The sequence below is a fragment of the Phyllobates terribilis genome, unplaced genomic scaffold, assembly GCF_046119375.1.
Source record: "Phyllobates terribilis strain yellow unplaced genomic scaffold, ASM4611937v1 Scaffold_8__6_contigs__length_399053987, whole genome shotgun sequence".
NCBI classification, from domain to species: Eukaryota; Metazoa; Chordata; class Amphibia; order Anura; family Dendrobatidae; genus Phyllobates; species Phyllobates terribilis.
Genome location: NW_027362768.1, coordinates 107,485,606 through 107,503,252, shown reverse-complemented (window position 1 = coordinate 107,503,252; position 17,647 = coordinate 107,485,606). Strand labels below are relative to the sequence as shown.

Here is a 17,647-nt window from a genome sequence, read left to right as displayed (position 1 = left end):
CCACTATCAGTATTGGGTCAGTATTTGGTCAGTATTTTTTCTCAAGAGTGGGAGCCAAAACCAGGAGTGGGTGATAAATGCAGAATTGGTGACTTGTTTCTATTATACCTTTTCTCTGATTGTTCCTCACCTGGTTTTGTCTCCCACTCCTGAGAAAAAATACTGACCAAATACTGATAGTGGGGCCGTTGCCAAATACTGATAGTGGGGCTGTGGCCTTATTCTGTCTGCTTCTGTTGCTTTCTTTTGCACCCCGTTATGGAGGGGTTGGGCAGGGACCCAGACACCTTGGTTGTACAGAACCCAGAAATTCCTGATGAGTGCCTTGGCGGCAGTGATAACCACTGAGCCACCATAATGCCCGTGCATCTAATTATAAGCACTATAATATTTCATTATATTAATATCATTTAATAATATAATGATATCATTTTCCCCAAAGAGTATTTACTTTATTAATGATCTGCATTTCTCATGTAACATCGGAACATTTTTCAGCAACAAACTACAGTTATTACTTATTAATATTATCCTGCCCCAAAACGGAACTGATTCATTTATCTCCTTCCTATCTTGGAAATGATCCTATATAATTTATAGGAGGATGATAAATAGATAAATTCATTTATTTTATCATATTAAAATGTAGGTCAGATCCCAATTGTGATTTCCTTGGAGTGGGAAGTGTTAGAAGCCTCCAGGCTAAAGTGCTGTGCTTTGAAGTAGAAAGTACGTGAGGGAGAAGAGTACACGTGACCTGCATACTAACGGCAATCAGACAAGCTCCATTGGGGAAGCATGTGAAGTGCATGCACTATTAGTAATACACATTATTTTCCTTATTAATGGTTATACAGCAAAGCTATAGGCCAGAAAAATAACTTTTGTCAGAAACACAATGACGTTTTGTCAGATATCATACATGTTAAAAATACACCAAATCTCTAGTTTAGGTTACCCGATTTTTATTTTAAATCCTGTTATGTCCCACAAATTGGGAATCATGCAGCATTGTATTATCACTATATTGTTGTTGTGATACTGCTATGAATTCAGGTTTGCCTTTAAAAGTTTGTCCTGTCTCTCTCCCTGTAGTCCAGCTCTGATGTAAGTTACCCCTCCCTTTTTACTCAGTGATTTTCAGCCATTATTCAAGTTTCATTTCTGTACTTCCCTGGTTTAGAATTATCTTTTTACCTGCTGCTGTTACTGTTGTGCATAATGCAAGAATTTCAGCCAAAGAATAAACTTCTTCTGGAATCTCCATATGTGCCTAATGCAGTTGAGTTGACACTATCTTGGGAAGTTCTTGGTGTGAGTACTCATTCAACACAGGCATCCATTGTAAGTCTGGGGTGCCAAGGGTCCACCAGAAACCAACTCCAGGGCTCCACTTTTCAACTATATGCAAACGTGACATTATCCACAATCACAAATTTCTATAGCAATGATTTGGGTAGATTGTTAAATTAATAAGATGCTGCCTTTGTCTGTACATAGTGAATCAAGTATATTGTGCCAAGTACTGCTCATATAAGAGGGTGGTGGACCACCAGAGAATTCTCCTGGTCTCCTGTGGGCCAGTCCAAGCCTGCTGTCACTGGCGTACCGCCAATGGCGGCAGGCCGCGCCATTGCTATGGGGCCCGTGAGCCGGGGGGAACTGCAGTGGGCCCTCACTGTACTGGGACCCACCTCCGCCCGTTAGCACCCTCACAGAATGATGGGGGTGGAAGCGTCAGCTGACGCTCTCTCCTCCATCATCATTGCTCATGCTGACAGCTGGAGAGGGAGCCCAGTGTGAGCAATGATGATGGAGGAGGGAGCGTCAGCAGATGCTTCCACCCCCATCATTCCCCCTCTGCGTCTGATGTCTCAGAGCAGCTGGCACGATGACGTCATTACACGGCGCCTGCTGCTCTGAAATGTCTGGCGCTTCACACCGCAAGCTGAGGAGACTGGAGCATCGGGTGGAACCAGAAGAGGTGAGTACTGTGTTTATTTATTTTTTTAAATCAGTGAACAGTGGCCATAATACAGTATGGGGGGTGCATTATATTGTGTGGAGGACCATGGGGGGGTGCATTATATAGTGTGGAGGAACATGGGGGGTACATTATATTGTATGGAGGACCATGGGGGTGCATTATACTGTATGGAGAACAATGGGGGTGGATTATGCTGTATGGAGACCATGGGGGTGCATTATACTGTATCAGGGACCATGGGGGTGCATTACACTGTATGGATGACCATGGGGGTGCTTTATACTATATGAAGGACAATTGTGGGGGGGATTATGCTGTATGGAGGACCATGGTGGTGCATCTTGCTGTATGGGGGAGCATTAAACTGTATGGAGGATCATGGGGGTGCATTATACTGCATGGAGGATCATGGGGGTGAATTAGACTGTATGGAGGACCATGGGGGTATATTATGCTGTATGGAGGACTATGGGGGTGCATTATGCTGTATGGAGGACCATGAGGGTGCATTATACTATATGAAGGACCATTGTGGGGGGGGATTATGCTGTATGGAGGACCATGGTGGTGCATCATGCTGTATGGGGGAGCATTAAACTGTATGGAGGATCATGGGGGTGCATTATACTGCATGGAGGATCATGGGGGTGAATTAGACTGTATGGAGAGCCATATGGGTACATTTGCTGTATGGAAGATCATGGGGGAGCATTATACTGTATGGAGGACGATGGGTGTGCATTATACTGTATGGAGGACCATGGGGTGCATTATACTGTATGGAGAGCCATATGGGTACATTTGCTGTATGGAAAATCATGGGGGAGCATTATACTGTATGGAAGATCATGGGGGGTGCATTATACTGTATGGAGGACCATGGGGAGCATTATACTGTATCGAGGACCATGATGGTGCATTATGCTCTACGGAGGATCATGGGGGTTGCAATATGATATATGGAGGACCATGGGGGTGCATTATACTGTATGGAGAGCCATGGAAGTGCATTATACTGTGTGTAGGACCATGGGGTTGCAATATGATATATGGAGAACCATGACGGTGCATTATACTGTATGGAGGATCATGGGGATGCATTATACTGTATGGAGGACCATGAGGGTGCATTATACTGTATGGAAGATCATGGGAGTGCATTATACTGTATGGAGGATCATGGGGGTGCATTATACTGTATAGAGGATCATGGGTGGGTGCATTATACTGTATGGAGTATCATGGGGGGTGTATTATACTGTATGGAGAACCAAGGGGGTACATTATGCTGTAAGGAGGACCATGGGGGTGCATTATACTGTATGGAGGACCGTGGAGGTACATTATACCGTATGGAGGATCATGGGGTGCAATATACTGTATGGAGGATCATGGGGGTGCATTATACTGTATGTAGGACCAAGGGGGTGCATTATATTCTATGGAGGACAATGGGGAGTGCACTATATTGTATGAAGGACCATGGTGAGTGCATTATATTCTATAGAGGACCATGGTGAGTGCATTATATTCTAAGGAGGACCATGGGGAGTGCATTATATTTTATGGAGGACCATGGGGAGTGCATTATACTATATGGAAAATTATGGGAGGCGCATTATACTATATGGAAGGCTATGTGGGGCCATTATAATATGTGGGGGTCCATTATACTGTATGCAACCAATTATACAGTGTGAAGGCTTGTGTATGGTCTATCATACTGTGTAGGGGCCATTAAACTATTTGGAGGGCTAGTGTGGGCCATTATACTGTACAGTGGAAAAAAAAAGTATTTAGTCAGCCACCAATTGCGCAAGTTCTCCCACTTAAAAAGATGAGAGAGGCCTGTAATTGCCATCATAGGTAGACCTCAACTATGAGAGACAAAATGAGAAAACAAATACTGAAAATTACACTGTCGGATTTGGAAATATTTTTTTTTTTAATTTTGGTGGAAAATAAGTATTTGGTCAATTATAAACAAGCAAGATTTCTGGCTCTCACAGACCTGTAACTTTATTATTATTATTATTATTTATTATTATTATTGCTCCATTTATTCCATGGCGCTTTACATGTGAGAAAGGGGTATACATAGAAAAACAATTACAATAATCTTGAACAAAACGTGACTGGTACAGGAGGAGAGAGGACCCTTCCCGCGAGGGCTCACAGTCTACAAGGGATGGGTGAGGATACAGTAGGTGAGGGTAGAGCTGGTTGTGCAACTGTATGGTGGAGCGGTGGTTACTGCAGGTTGTATGCTTGTCAGAAGAGGTAGGTCTTCAGGTTCCTTTTAAAGGTTTCCACGGTAGGAGAGAGTCTGACATGTTGGGGTACAGCGTTCCAGAGTATGGGGGATGCACGGGAGAAATTTTGTATGCAATTGTGGGAAGAGGAGATAACAGGGGAGTAGAGAAGGAGATCTTGTGAGGAACGGAGGTTGTGTGCGAGTATGTACTGGGAGACTAGGTCAGAGATATATGGAGGAGACAGGTTGTGAATGGCTTTGTATGCCATGGTTAGGGTTTTGAACTGGAGTCTCTGTGTAATGGGGAACCAGTGAAGAGATTGACAGAGAGGAGAGGCCGGGGAATAGCAGGGGGACAGGTGGATTAGTTGGGCAGCAGAGTTTAGGATAGATTGGAGGGGTGCGAGAGTGTTAGAGGGGAGGCCACAGAGCAGGAGGTTGCAGTAGTAGAGGATGGAGTTAATGAAGGCATGCAGTAGTGTTTTTGCAGATTCATGGTTGAGAAATGTGCGGATCCGGGAAATATGTTTAAGTTGGAGTCGGCAGGAAGTGGAAAGGGCTTAGATATGTGGTTTGAACGAAGGTAAGAGTCCAGGGTTACCCCAAGGCAGCGAGCTTGCGGGACTGGGGAGAGTGGACAGCCATTGACGTTGATAGATAGGTCAGTTGGGGGGTTGAGTGAGATGGCGGAAGATGATGAATTCTGTTTTATCCATGTTAAGTTTTAGGAATCTAGCAGAGAAGAAAGATGAAACAGCAGACAGACATTGTGGGATTCTGGTTAGTAAGAAGGTGATATTGGGTCTAGAGAGGTAGTTCTGTGTGTCGTCAGCATAGAGGTGATACTGAAATCTAGCAGAGAAGAAGGATGAGATAGGGGACAGACATAGTGGGATTTTGGTTAGTAGGGAGGAGATATCGGGTCCAGAGATGTATATCTGTGTGTCATCGGCATAGAGGTGATAGTAAAAGCCATGAGACTCTATGAGCTGTCCCAGGCCTAAGGTGTAGATGGAGCAGAGCAGGGGTCCTAGAACTGAACCTTGGGGAACACAGACAGATAGGGGGCGAGATGAGTAACTTCTTCTTTAAGAGGCTCCTCTGTCCTCCACTCATTACCTGTAGTACTGGCACCTGTTTGAACTTGTTACCAGTATAAAAGACACCTAGGAAGTAGATTAGAATTAATTCCTATGATTAAGAACCCCTGCTGGCTTCGAAACGTGTAAGGTCTGCCTTACATATGGCGCTTTTTTAATGGAACTAATAAAATGGACATTTTAACTTTACATTTCTTGTAATGGATACGGAGAAGGTGCTGGAGCTTTTCTAATCTACTTCCTACTGCTTCTCATCCCTGGATTTGCTACCAAGGATTTCCGTGCACCAGTGGACCCTTATGGCATATGCATGGTAGGCTGAAATTTTCCCTTTTTTCCCTTATATACCTATAAAAGACATCTGTCCGCAACCTCAAACAGTCACATTCCAAACTCCATTATGGTGAAGACCAAAGAGCTGTCGAAGGACACCAGAAACAAAATTGTAGCCCAGTACTAGGCTGTGAAGACTGAATCTGCAATAGGCAAGCAGCTTGGTGTGAAGAAATCAACTGTGGGAGCAATAATTAGAAAATGGAAGACATACAAGACCACTGATAATCTATCGCAATCTGGGGCTCCACACAAGATCTCACCCCGTGGGGTCAAAATAATCTCAAGAACGGTGAGCAAAATTCCCAGACCCACACTGGGGGACCTAGTGAATGACCACCAGAGAGCTGGGACCAACGTTACACAGGCTACCATCAGTAACACACTACACCGCCAGGGACCAGATCCTGCAGTGCCAGACGTGTCCCCCTGCTTAAGCCATTACATGTCTGGGCCCGTCCGAAGTTTGCTAGAGAGCATTTGGATGATCCAGAAGAGTATTGGGAGAATGTCATATGGTCAGATGAAACCAAAGTAGAACTGTTTGGTAGAAACACAGCTTGTCATGTTTGGAGGAGAAAGAATGCTGAGTTGCATCCAAAGAACACCATACCTACTGTGAAGCATGGGGGTGGCAACATCATGCTTTGGGGCTGTTTCTCTGCCAAGGGACCAGGATGACTGATCCGTGTACATGAAAGAATGATTGAGGCCATGTATCGTGAAATTTTGAGTGCAAACCTCCTTCCATCAGCAAGGGCATTGAAGATGAAACGTGTCTGGGTCTTTCAGCACGACAATGATCCCAAGCACACCGCCAGGGCAACGAAGGAGTGGCTTCGTAAGAAGCATTTCAAGGTCCTGGAGTTGCCTAGCCAGTCTCCAGATCTAAACCCTACAGAAAACCTTTGGAGGGAGTTGAAAGTCCGTGTTGTCCAGCGACAGCCCCAAAACATCACTGCTCTAGAGGAGATCTGCATGGAGGAATGGGCCAACATACCAGCAACAGTGTGTGCCAACCTTGTGAAGACTTGCAGAAAACGTTTGACCTCTGTCATTGCCAACAAAGGATATATAACAAAGTATTGAGATGAACTTTTGTAATTGACCAAATACTTATTTTCCACCAAAATTTGAAAAAAAACAAATTCTTTCCAAATCAGACAAGGTGATTTTCAGGATTTGTTTTCTCATTTTGTCTCTCATATTTGAGGTCTACCTATGATGTCAATTACAGGCCTCTCTCGTCTTTTTAAGTGGGAGAACTTGCACAATTGGTCACTGACTAAATACTTTTTTTCCCCACTGTATGTAGGCCCATTATAGTGCATGGAGAACTGTGTGGGGGTCACAGTTGGGGGATCATAGTGTGTAGGGGTTACCATACTTTTCCTTGGGAGTTAAGGTGGGGTACAGTAGGGTCATTATACTGTGCATGTGGAGGAATTAACCATCATACTGTCTTTTGGGGGGCACTTTTGTTGGCATCATACTTTATGGGGGCAATGAAAAAGGAATCTAGGACTTCAGCATGAGGAAAAATACTATGTAAAGACTGGAAAGTTGTGAGATATGCTCTTCTGTGACCCCGACAATTATTAAAAAAAAATTTTTGGGTGGGAACAGCCCAATTGGAACTTCTGCTATGTGGCCCCATGATTTCTATGTATGCCCCTGCCTGCAGATATCCATAGAAACGCTGTCTAAAGAGCCTCACGTTTGAAGCCCAGTTATGGAGTCGGAACAAATCCTAATTACAACATCTCACACTTCTAAACCAACAAAATGCTCAAGGTAGACTCCTGGCTCCTCACCGCCCAGGTAATTTCCTATAATGTAATCACGCTTCTCATATCTTATCCCATTTTGAAACAAAATTCCCAACCTTTAGGAATTGGTCCTGGCTTCACCTGCTTTCTAAACTTCCTTACCCTGTTCCTAGAGGGATCTCAAAAAAGTATAATCTCTTAATATCATCAATGACTTCTCATAAACTAACTTTCTTACTCTTGTGGGAAAAAATGAATATTTCCTTATCCGACACTGATATAAAGTCCATTCTATCCAACTCCCAGGGTTTCTCCAGATGTATACTCCTATAAGAAAACTCATACAAAGTCCTGTCCCGTTGGTACAGAACTCCCGAATTTCTACATCATTTTGATCTGTCAGAATCAAATCTATGCTGGAAGTGTGGCACCTATAAAGGTACGGTCTCCCATATTTTTTTTGTTCTGTCCTACAATATAACAGTTTTGGACTGAGATAGAATCTACTTTATGAAAACTAGGTCTCATTAAACATACTCTTACCCCTGCGGAAATGTTACTATCTTGGCCATAAAAATATTAGAAACCCCCAAAATATGACCTGCTAGTACTTCTGGTAGGAGCACCTAATTCCCCTTCATTGGAAACAGGAAGCACCCCCTACTCACTCAGAATGGACAAATAAAATCAATTTGATTTGATGCCTTGAAGAGCTCTCTAATTGGGAAACCCATGCCCACCCACCCACAGTTCCTTAAAATATGGAAACTGTACAGATAAGACTCCAATCTAGTCACACCAAAACATACAGTTCTCATCTCACCCTTGCTAACCTGTGTGACACTGAGACACTTCTCACAGACAAACCAATAGTTGGGATAGTCAAGGAGTCCGAGGTCAAAAGTCAGGAGGGTACGTCATAAACAGAGGGAAGAGACAAAATCGTAGTCAGGTAATGGTCCAAGGTCAAAATACCATAATATCATATTATATAGCACTGTGTACTTACAATTGCTCATTTTGCCCTTCTATCCAGCTAAGTCTTCTGTTTTCCATTAGGTCTATGACATATGATTAAAAACTGACCAGCTGAATCCTTCTAAGATCTATGTAGAAACAGGAGGTCAGTTTTCCCTGCAGGAGTCATGATGAGTCACAACATGAAGTCATGAGGAGGGGAATGATAAATGCAGGCAAAAGAGACTTCCTGTTTGTACATAGAGCAGGAAAAAGAGAAGAATTAGCTGGGTAGAAAGGCAAAATGAGCAATTGTAAGTACAGAGTGCGATATAATATGATGACTGCAGTATATTAAGAGGATAACAACTTTGATGGGAGGAGTGCTTCTATAATCTGGGGGTGTCCCTAATTTGCAACCAGGGATGTTACAATCTGAGCTCTTAAAACCCACATTTGATGGTCATATCTTTTGATGTGCTGTTTTAGAAACTAATTTCGGAGGGTCATTGTGGTCATTGTATGCTTGATAAACCCCCATGGGCTTATACATTTTATTTTGTGCTGATGTTAATGAAAGAGGAGGCTTGGATCTTTGCAGCATTGACCTTTCTGCTCAGCCCTCCGTGACCCCTCTTTGTAACATTATGTGGTCTTTACTTTATGGCTGAGTTCCTGCGGTTTTTAAACGCTTCCATATTTTAATGATATCACTCAGAGGTGATGGTGGAATATTTAGGAGAGAAGAAATGTCATGACCTGACTTATTACACTGGTGATTCCTATTACAGGACCCTGCTGGTATCCTTAAGAAGGATCCATTCTTTCACAATGTTAGTAAAGGCAGACGGCATGGCGAAGGGACGGATGTTATACACCTGTGGCAATGGGGCTGAATAAAATTTCTGAATTCCGTGATTAACAGTCCTATTCCAATACTTTTGTTCATATTGCGCATGTAATGATTAATTGTAACAATGGAAACGATTATGCATAATCCTAATGATGCAGTAAAAATCCACAACTAGTATGTTCAATGTGCCTTACACCGAACTATTATTCTCAAATCATTAGACTGAAAAATACTTGTTGCGTTTACACGGTTATGATTAGGAATCAATCTTAAAAAAAAAACATGTTCAATTATTGTTTGTAATGATTAGATACATTTCAGTTCACACAAATAATGATTTTTTACGGTTGAGCTCATTATTGGTTGTACTGTATGAAAAATCCTAACAGCTACATTGGTCCAAAAAACAGAACTTTTGGACTTCATACGTAAATATTTGTGCAAAACCATTACTATATTGGTTGCAGAGCTTGAAGTTGCACCTGGGCTATGACCCTGCAGAGTCCCTGTGGCCCCTCTTCCACAGAGGAGAGCCACAGTTTTATAAACATGTTAGGCTATGTTCACACGCAGTGTTTTTGCAGTTTTTGCTGTGTTTTTTTTTGTGTGGCTTTTTTAGTTGTTTTTTTATGCAGAATACATGTGTGATTTGTCTACAGTACATGTTTAATAAAATCAGTTTTATTCACCAAAAACACAGAAAAAAAAAGCTGTAAAAATGCAGCAAAACCTGTGCTCTGCGTTTTTTTGCAGCGTTTTTGCTGCAACAACACAAATTGACATGCAGCAGATTTAAAAAACGCTGCTGTTCTCAAATTCGGACGAAAAAAAAAGCAAGTGTGTGCATGAGATTTCTGAAATCTCATAGCTTTTGCTGGTACTATGAAATGTAGCTTCTTATTTGCATAAAAAAAGCTGCAAAAACACTGTGTGTGAACATAGCCTTACAGAGTTTATATCAGGGTCCAAAAACAATTAGTTCCCAAATGTCAGAAACTATTATAGTTTCTGACATTTGGGAACTAATTGTAATAAAAGAAAATTGAACTAAAAAAGCAATCACTCTAAAAAAATAACGTTTTTTTTTTTTTTTCGAAAGCAAAACTATGTATGTATAATTAGTAAAATAATAAAGCCCTGTCATAAAAAAAAACTGACCAGCATCTCCTAACAAAATAAAGCAAGTGTGAACAGGTGCAAGCTTCTATGACTGCATAATATACAAACAAATAATAACAAAAGAATACAGCAGCCTCTGTATACGCCAAGACTTATGCAAACATTGAATGCTTGGAAATGAAAGTGAACATATTAGAAAGTTTTTAGACCCCAAACTAACGTCATCTATGTAAAGTCCCTGTAATGTTGATTGTGTCCATACCTTTGTTTTAAAAATCCGTGCCTTTATTTTATATAAATCCATCAGCAAATTTTATGTAAATCAGCCAAAACTACAGGGGCTTGTCCCTACATGCACAGCTCTTGGGGTCTCTCCCTCTTTCCCCACCCGCAGATCACTCTTTTCTGTGACCTGTTCCCTTGCTGGAGATCTCACGCAAGCGTCGTCATCCCTAAGGTTGGCGCATGCGCGGTAAGGTCCTGATGATATTGCAAGAGCCGGATTATTGATGTGCACATGCGTCACCACCTAAAATAAATGCACTTGCGCGAGATCTGGGTCAGGGGAGCAGGTGACAGAAAAGAGTGAACAGTCAATCATTGAGAGGAGGCCAGCAGCAGGCGGGGAAAGAGGTGCAGAGGCCATAGAGCTGTACGTGCAGGGCAGAGCCCACTGTGCTTGCAAGATCAGTTGCATAAAAATTATCAGAAGGATTACTATAAAATGGAGACACGGACTTATAAAACAAAGGAATGGATGCCCTCAACATTACAGGAACTTTTCATAGATGATGTTGGTTTGGGGTTTAAAAACTGGCTGACATGTTCCCTTTAAACTGAATTACTGCTACATAGAATATACTCATAAAATGAAGGTTCTTAGTGGAAAAATTGGTCATTTTATGTGTGCCCACCAGCCACGACGAGGCGATACAAAGTGCTGCTATATTCTTTTGTTTGGCATAAAAAATAAGCTAGAATTGTTTAATGTCCATGTGCATAGCATTGCTAGAAAATTCCTATTCATTAAGGGCTAATTATAGGGCTTTATTTTTGCCAGGATGGCACAACTTATATTTGGATGCCTTTATAAGAGTAAACAACTACGTTCAACAACACATAAACTTGCTTTCCAAAGGAGTGAACAAAGACCTTGAGAACAGCTTGTCACATAAGACACTATCCTTGTTGAACCCTTTTAGCCATTCACCATAGTCAAGAAAGTTACATTACACATTTTCTTGTTTTTTGATTCCTAAGAAGATGTCTGTTTAGAAACGAATAGGGGGTAGAGTTCACCTACGAAAACCCCAATATATGGCACTTCAGAGACTATTTAGTGGGTTCACTTGCACCCCGCAGTCTGGGATTGATATGGCATTAAATAGATGCATTGATCTTATTGCGGTCTTGGCTTTTTCTAACCATAAGCTTTAGTTAAAAGGGAATTCCATGCTCTATTAATCCGCACCTCTTTGAAACTATATTTTTGCAGTGTTATGAATCGATATCATCATAATTCCATGATCCCTGTTATGCCACATAGAACCCATCATCCTATAAAGCACATGGAAATAGGTCAATGAACTTTCCTAGAGAACAAAACGTACATTATGATTTCCGATAATTTGGTCTAATGCCCAACATACGCTCAATACTTGGGGCTGAATCTAAATGCCAGCTGAGACTTTCTATCTGTTGGCAGGAGAACTACTATTAGCCTCTATCTCCATCCTGATGTACTGAGGATGGAGATAACATACAAGCGCATTACACTAAATGATTTCTGTGTGAACAAAAGGCGGTTTTGTAACCTTGAAAAATGAGATGAATTTAGCAAATGGCACTATATAAAGCCGTATCACCCCCTTGTAATAATAGTGGTCAAGTGCTTAATCATTCCATGGGTGCTGGATTCCACTTGTCATGCAAATTGAATGGATAATTACTATTAAGGTGCAGTAATTGCCTCAATGAAAAGGCTAGCTGCATGTTTACACTCAACTTGGCAGCATGAATTGTTATTCCACAAACGTGGCACCGAACACACGCTGAAGGAAAGGTGACCTGCAAAACGGCTACGTGCTCAGAGGATGGAGAAACATAGCACATAGTACAAAGGGAGCAGGGAAGACAGTGGAACACTATGGATAGATAGTCTATGGCATTCAGCAGACGAGTTCGGCACTAAAGGGTTAACCCATCAATATCTGCTATGGTTGTCATCTAGTATTACTCAACCTAAATAAATCATATTCTATAGAGGACTGATCATCCTCTCAAAATTATACAGCCATAGACTGTATGGAAATGTACACATGGTCTATGACAGCAAGATGCAGAACATCCCAACAGGATGACTGAGCAGCCTTTGTTATATCTGGGATGACTACAGAACACTAAGTAACCAGTACTGATAAGTGTATATATACTGACTTGTGAGACGCCAGCAGCGCTTCTTATATAGTGAACCTCAAGCACCAAGGGAGTAAATGACAAATGTGTCACACAGCTCAGCATTTATGAATGATTTATGGGCAGTCATTGATAAAGCCTATGCCATTACTATTAATAATATAATGAGTAGAAGCATGCATATACATTTCACAGTCAATGTATGATTACATAAGTATCTGGTTACATAATATACAGCTTTTATATATATTTGTGTCTGTTTGTTTGTAAATATGTATCTATTCTGTAAACACAGAGTCAATAGCAGAGGGATAAGGTGCATCCACTGTGTCCTTACAGGGGTTTCTAGGAACATTTAACCTCCCTGACTACAGCACAGAACATTATGGATGTGTCAATGTCTTATTGATACACGTTGTGTTCCTTTACTGACAGCTCTGCAGAATAATAATACTCCACAATGACTGATACATTGTACAGAGGGCTGCAGCAGTTGGAGAAGGAATTGGAGGCATGCTGAAGACAAGTTTGAAGTTACTCCAAGGTTCCCAATGGACAAGGTGTGGAATTAGAATTAGGGGTACAGGACAACATTGGGAGGGGTGAGGAGGGGGGGGGGGGGGCAGAGAAAGAATTACCTTGATCCGGACATAGCAGTGTGTGCCCAGGAAGGGGTCATTGAGGCAGCCTGGGGTGACCTCCCTGGGGATCTTCTGGAAGGTCCTCCTTGGCCTGATGAAGATGCTGCAGAAAAGTTTGATGAGCGCAGTGCAGGCGCAGAGCAGGCAGTAGGAGTAGACCAGAGTCCAGAAAGCCGCAGCGCGCAGGCAGCTAGGCAGGCAGAGCATGCTGTCCATGCTGTGCCCAGGCACCAAGCTGGAGACAGGACACCCTCAAGTGGCAAGGAGAGATGTGCGAGAAGTCATGGAAACAAGGGGAAGAAAAGCAAGAGGAGGAGGAGAAGGAGGAGAGGGGAGTGACTGGATCTCAGTGCAATGAGGGATGCTGCTGATGCTGCCTTTTAAAGGGGACGATGATAAAGGGACAACCTTGACTGCAGCTGCTGATATAATTTCTTAAAGTGGCACTAAATCTAAAGTGCAAAGGGTGAGGAAATAAAAGAGCTTCTAGTGACATTCCTAAATCAGTATGTAGATGATGCAGGGGCTCTCTCAACAGAAGCTATAGCAGATAAAGTAGTCATTTATGGAGGGTTGGAGGGAATTATTATTTATTTAGTCCTTTGAAAATTCATGCCAGTTGCCACATCTTCAGGACTTTGCAGGAGCAACCACAGACTGAAAAGGGCCCATGTGCAATAACACTATATGGGTCCCTTTTCAACCTAATAAGTCTCAATGCACAATTCCACCTACTTTGAAGGTCGTAGTGGCCCCTTAACTCTTGGGTCCCTGTGTGGCTGAACAGGTTGCACCAATGGTATGTCCGCCCCTATTTATGACTAACTGGAATCATAGACGTAAAGATCTGGTAACTATCCAATGAAAATTGTCTTTAAACCATAACTTGAAATTGTTAAAACTATTTTGCTGCAAAATTCACTGCCCACAATGGTCTATTCCCATCCAATTGCTGTGTCATGGTGCACTGATGAGCAATTGCAGGAAAGAAAAAATAATGGAATGGATTTTCATAGATCAAAACTGCACAAAGAAAGAGAAATGACTTGGCACAAATGAACCTGCAGGTCAGATCAGCAAAGCACCAAACGTGAAGTGGTGCTCATTCGGCAAGGAGTAAAAACAGTGCTGATATGGAAAGCAAAAAAGCGAGAGTGATCACCAAGAGTAAAAAGTCTTTATTAGTGAAAAAAATCTAAGGCTGCGTGCCCACTATGCGTTTTTCAAGCTTTTTTTTTCAGGGAATTCCCGCAGCGAAAACGCTTAAAAAACTATATTGGTAATATGTGCCCCATGGTCCCCAATGATAATCCACATGTGTTGTGCACATGCTGCGGAAATTTCCGCTGCAGAAAAATCCGCAGCATGTCCATTAATTTTGTGGACACGCAACGTAATTGCCGCCATTGACTTGCATTAAATCGTTTAATATCCGCATAACTACATGTGCACACGCAGATATTAAGCGATTCACTGGACTCTCATCCAGACTCGGGTACCATAGTACCTGTTAAAAAAAAGAATTTAAAATAAAAAAATATACATTATACTCACCTTCTGATGGCCCCCGGTCTCCTGTATGATGCGTCCTGGCTCCCCGGCGGCTCGCGATGGTGTAAAAGGACCTTCCATGACCTAATTTAGTCATGTGACAGGTCACGTGACCGCTGACGATGGCGGTCGCGTGACCTGTCACATGACTAAATGACGTCATGGAAGATCATTTTACACCACCGCGAGCCGTACAAGAGACCGGACGCACCGGAGAGAAGACCGCGGGCCATCAGAAGGTGAGTATAATCGTTTTTTTAATATTTTTTACCATTTTGTTTTTTTAACTATTATTATACTACACACTATATAAATCTATGCCGTTTGCATGGATTTATATAGTGTGACCAAGTTGTCAAGCACTTTTCCAAGTGATGCTAAAATCGCTTGGAAAAGCGCTTGATAACCCGCATGCAGAAATGCACGTGAAGAACGCTCGACAAACGCTTCTACCTGGCAGGAAAAACGCATGTAAAATCTGCAGCATTTCTGCATCGTGGGCACTTAGCCTAAAAGCACATATGGCCAGGGGAGGAGAGGCAGGAAGCGATCCCCCGGCCTGTAGGAGTGTGAATGCTCACAGAACAGCCATTGCCAACATTGTTTCCTGACTGTCCTCTCCTGTCCATATGTAATTTTAGTTTTTAACATGAATAAAGAAGACTTTTTTTTTACTCTTGGTGAGTGCCTTTACATTTTTCTTTTTCATTTTAGATCAAAACTAAGTGTTTTGTCACCATAAACTCTGCTATAATAGAAATTTTGAGGTCACAATGGCAAAACAGTGTATATGGCCAACTTTTCATTGGCCTTAAAGAGAATCTGTCAGCAGGTTTTTGCTATGTAATCGGAGTGCTGCATGATGTAGGGACAGAGAGCCTGATTCCAGCAATGAATCACATACTAAGATGTGTTGCTGTTTCAATAAAATCAGTGTTTTATTAGCAGGAGAATATTACTACATGTCTGGTGTCTTGTGTCTCCTAGTCGACTGCTTTGTATAACCCCGTCCCCATCACTGATTGGCAACTTTCTGTCAATATACAATGTACACAGATAACTGCCAATCGATTGTGTGGACGGGGTTATACAGAGCTCAGCATTCTGAGCACTGCTAGATCTGCAGCAGGGAAAAAAAGTGATTGTATGAAAATGACAACATGCAGAGCAGCAAGTAACAAATCACTGGAATCAGGGTCTCAGCCTTTTGCTCTCAGATTGCAAAGCAAAAACCCATTAACAGATTCCCTTTAAGATTACATAGGGAGATATCAAATTTGCATGCCCATATATAATTGTAGAACCCTATTAACGGGGACCTGTTATTGCCATAAAAATGTAATTTTGCATTGTCTCAGTCTCTATTCTTGAGATATGGCTCTCTTTTCCTTTTTTATACCCTTTTCCCAGTCTGGTTAGCCAATGAGGTGTGATCCTCATGAAGACACCCACAGAGATGAATCTTGAGGATCATGCCCCATTTGCTAATAAAACTAGATTTACATACAGCAAAGAAGGGGTCATATCTTAGGAATGGAGAGGTGTGGGAGCAAAAAACAAAGAACCCAAAACAAATATTACCAAATTCAGAGGAACCGCAGGTTTACTTCAGGTAAAAAATATATATCTATGGCAAGTGACAGATGTCCTTTACAGTCCCATTTCGGAGTTTTTTTTATATTTCAGCTTTTAACAGCTATCAGTACTAGACTTACCTGTCAATGTCTTCTGCTGTTTCCAAAGCCACTCCAGTCCTTTCCATTATTGTAACTACAGCTCTCTCCTGCTGGCTCACAGTGCGGACCATTATTTTATTTACTTACTGTATATAACGCCATTAATTCCACAGTGCTTTACAGACATTCCCATTACAGTCCCCATTGGGGCTCACAATCTACATTCCCTATCAGTAAGTCTTTGGAGTGTGGGAAGAAACCGGAGAACCCAGAGGAAACCCACGCAAACACGGGGAGAACATACAAACTCCTGGCAGATGTTGTCCTTGGTGGGATTTGAACCCAGGACCCCATTATTGAATAAAAGAACTAAAATTAACAATATTAAAATAAGCAGGAGAATGTTTTCAGCTTAGCAGAGACTCATAACAAGAGCCTGTATATACCACCTACAGGTGCATCTCACTAAATTAGAATATCAACAAAAAGTTAATTTATGTCAGTTCTTCAATACAAAAAGTGAAACTCATATATTATATAGAGTCATTACAAACAGAATGATCTATTTCAAGTGTTTATTTCTGTTAATGTTGATGATTATGGCTTGCAGCCAATGAAAACGCAAAAGTCATTATCTCAGTAAATTAGAAAACTTTATAACAACAGCTTGAAAAATGTTTTTAAAATCCAAAATGTTGGCTTACTGAAATGTATGTTCAGTAAATGCACTCAATACTTGGTCGGGGCTCCTTTTGCATCAATTACTGCATCAATGCGGCAATGTGGCATGGAGGCGATCAGCCTGTGGCACTGCTGAGGTGTTATAGAAGCCCAGGTTGCTTTGATAGCAGCCTTCAGCTCTTCTGCATTGTTGGGTCTGGTGTCTCTCATCATCCTCTTGACAATACACCATAGATTCTCTATGGGGTTAAGGTCAGGCGAGTTTGCTGGCCAATCAAGCACAGTGATATTATTATTTATTATTATAGCGC

General features: G+C 41.8%; 1 protein-coding gene across 1 annotated transcript in view; it reads right to left on the bottom strand.

The window, feature by feature from the left end:
* The window catches only part of EPHX4 (epoxide hydrolase 4), a 123,151-nt gene extending 109,367 nt beyond the window's left edge, over window positions 1-13,784 (bottom strand). Inside the window, exon 1 of the mRNA XM_073643187.1 lies at window positions 13,426-13,784. Coding sequence (XP_073499288.1) covers window positions 13,426-13,644 — 219 coding nt within the window. The 5' untranslated portion in view covers window positions 13,645-13,784. The remainder of the gene's footprint in view (window positions 1-13,425) is intronic.
* Between the last annotated feature and the right edge of the window lie 3,863 nt (window positions 13,785-17,647).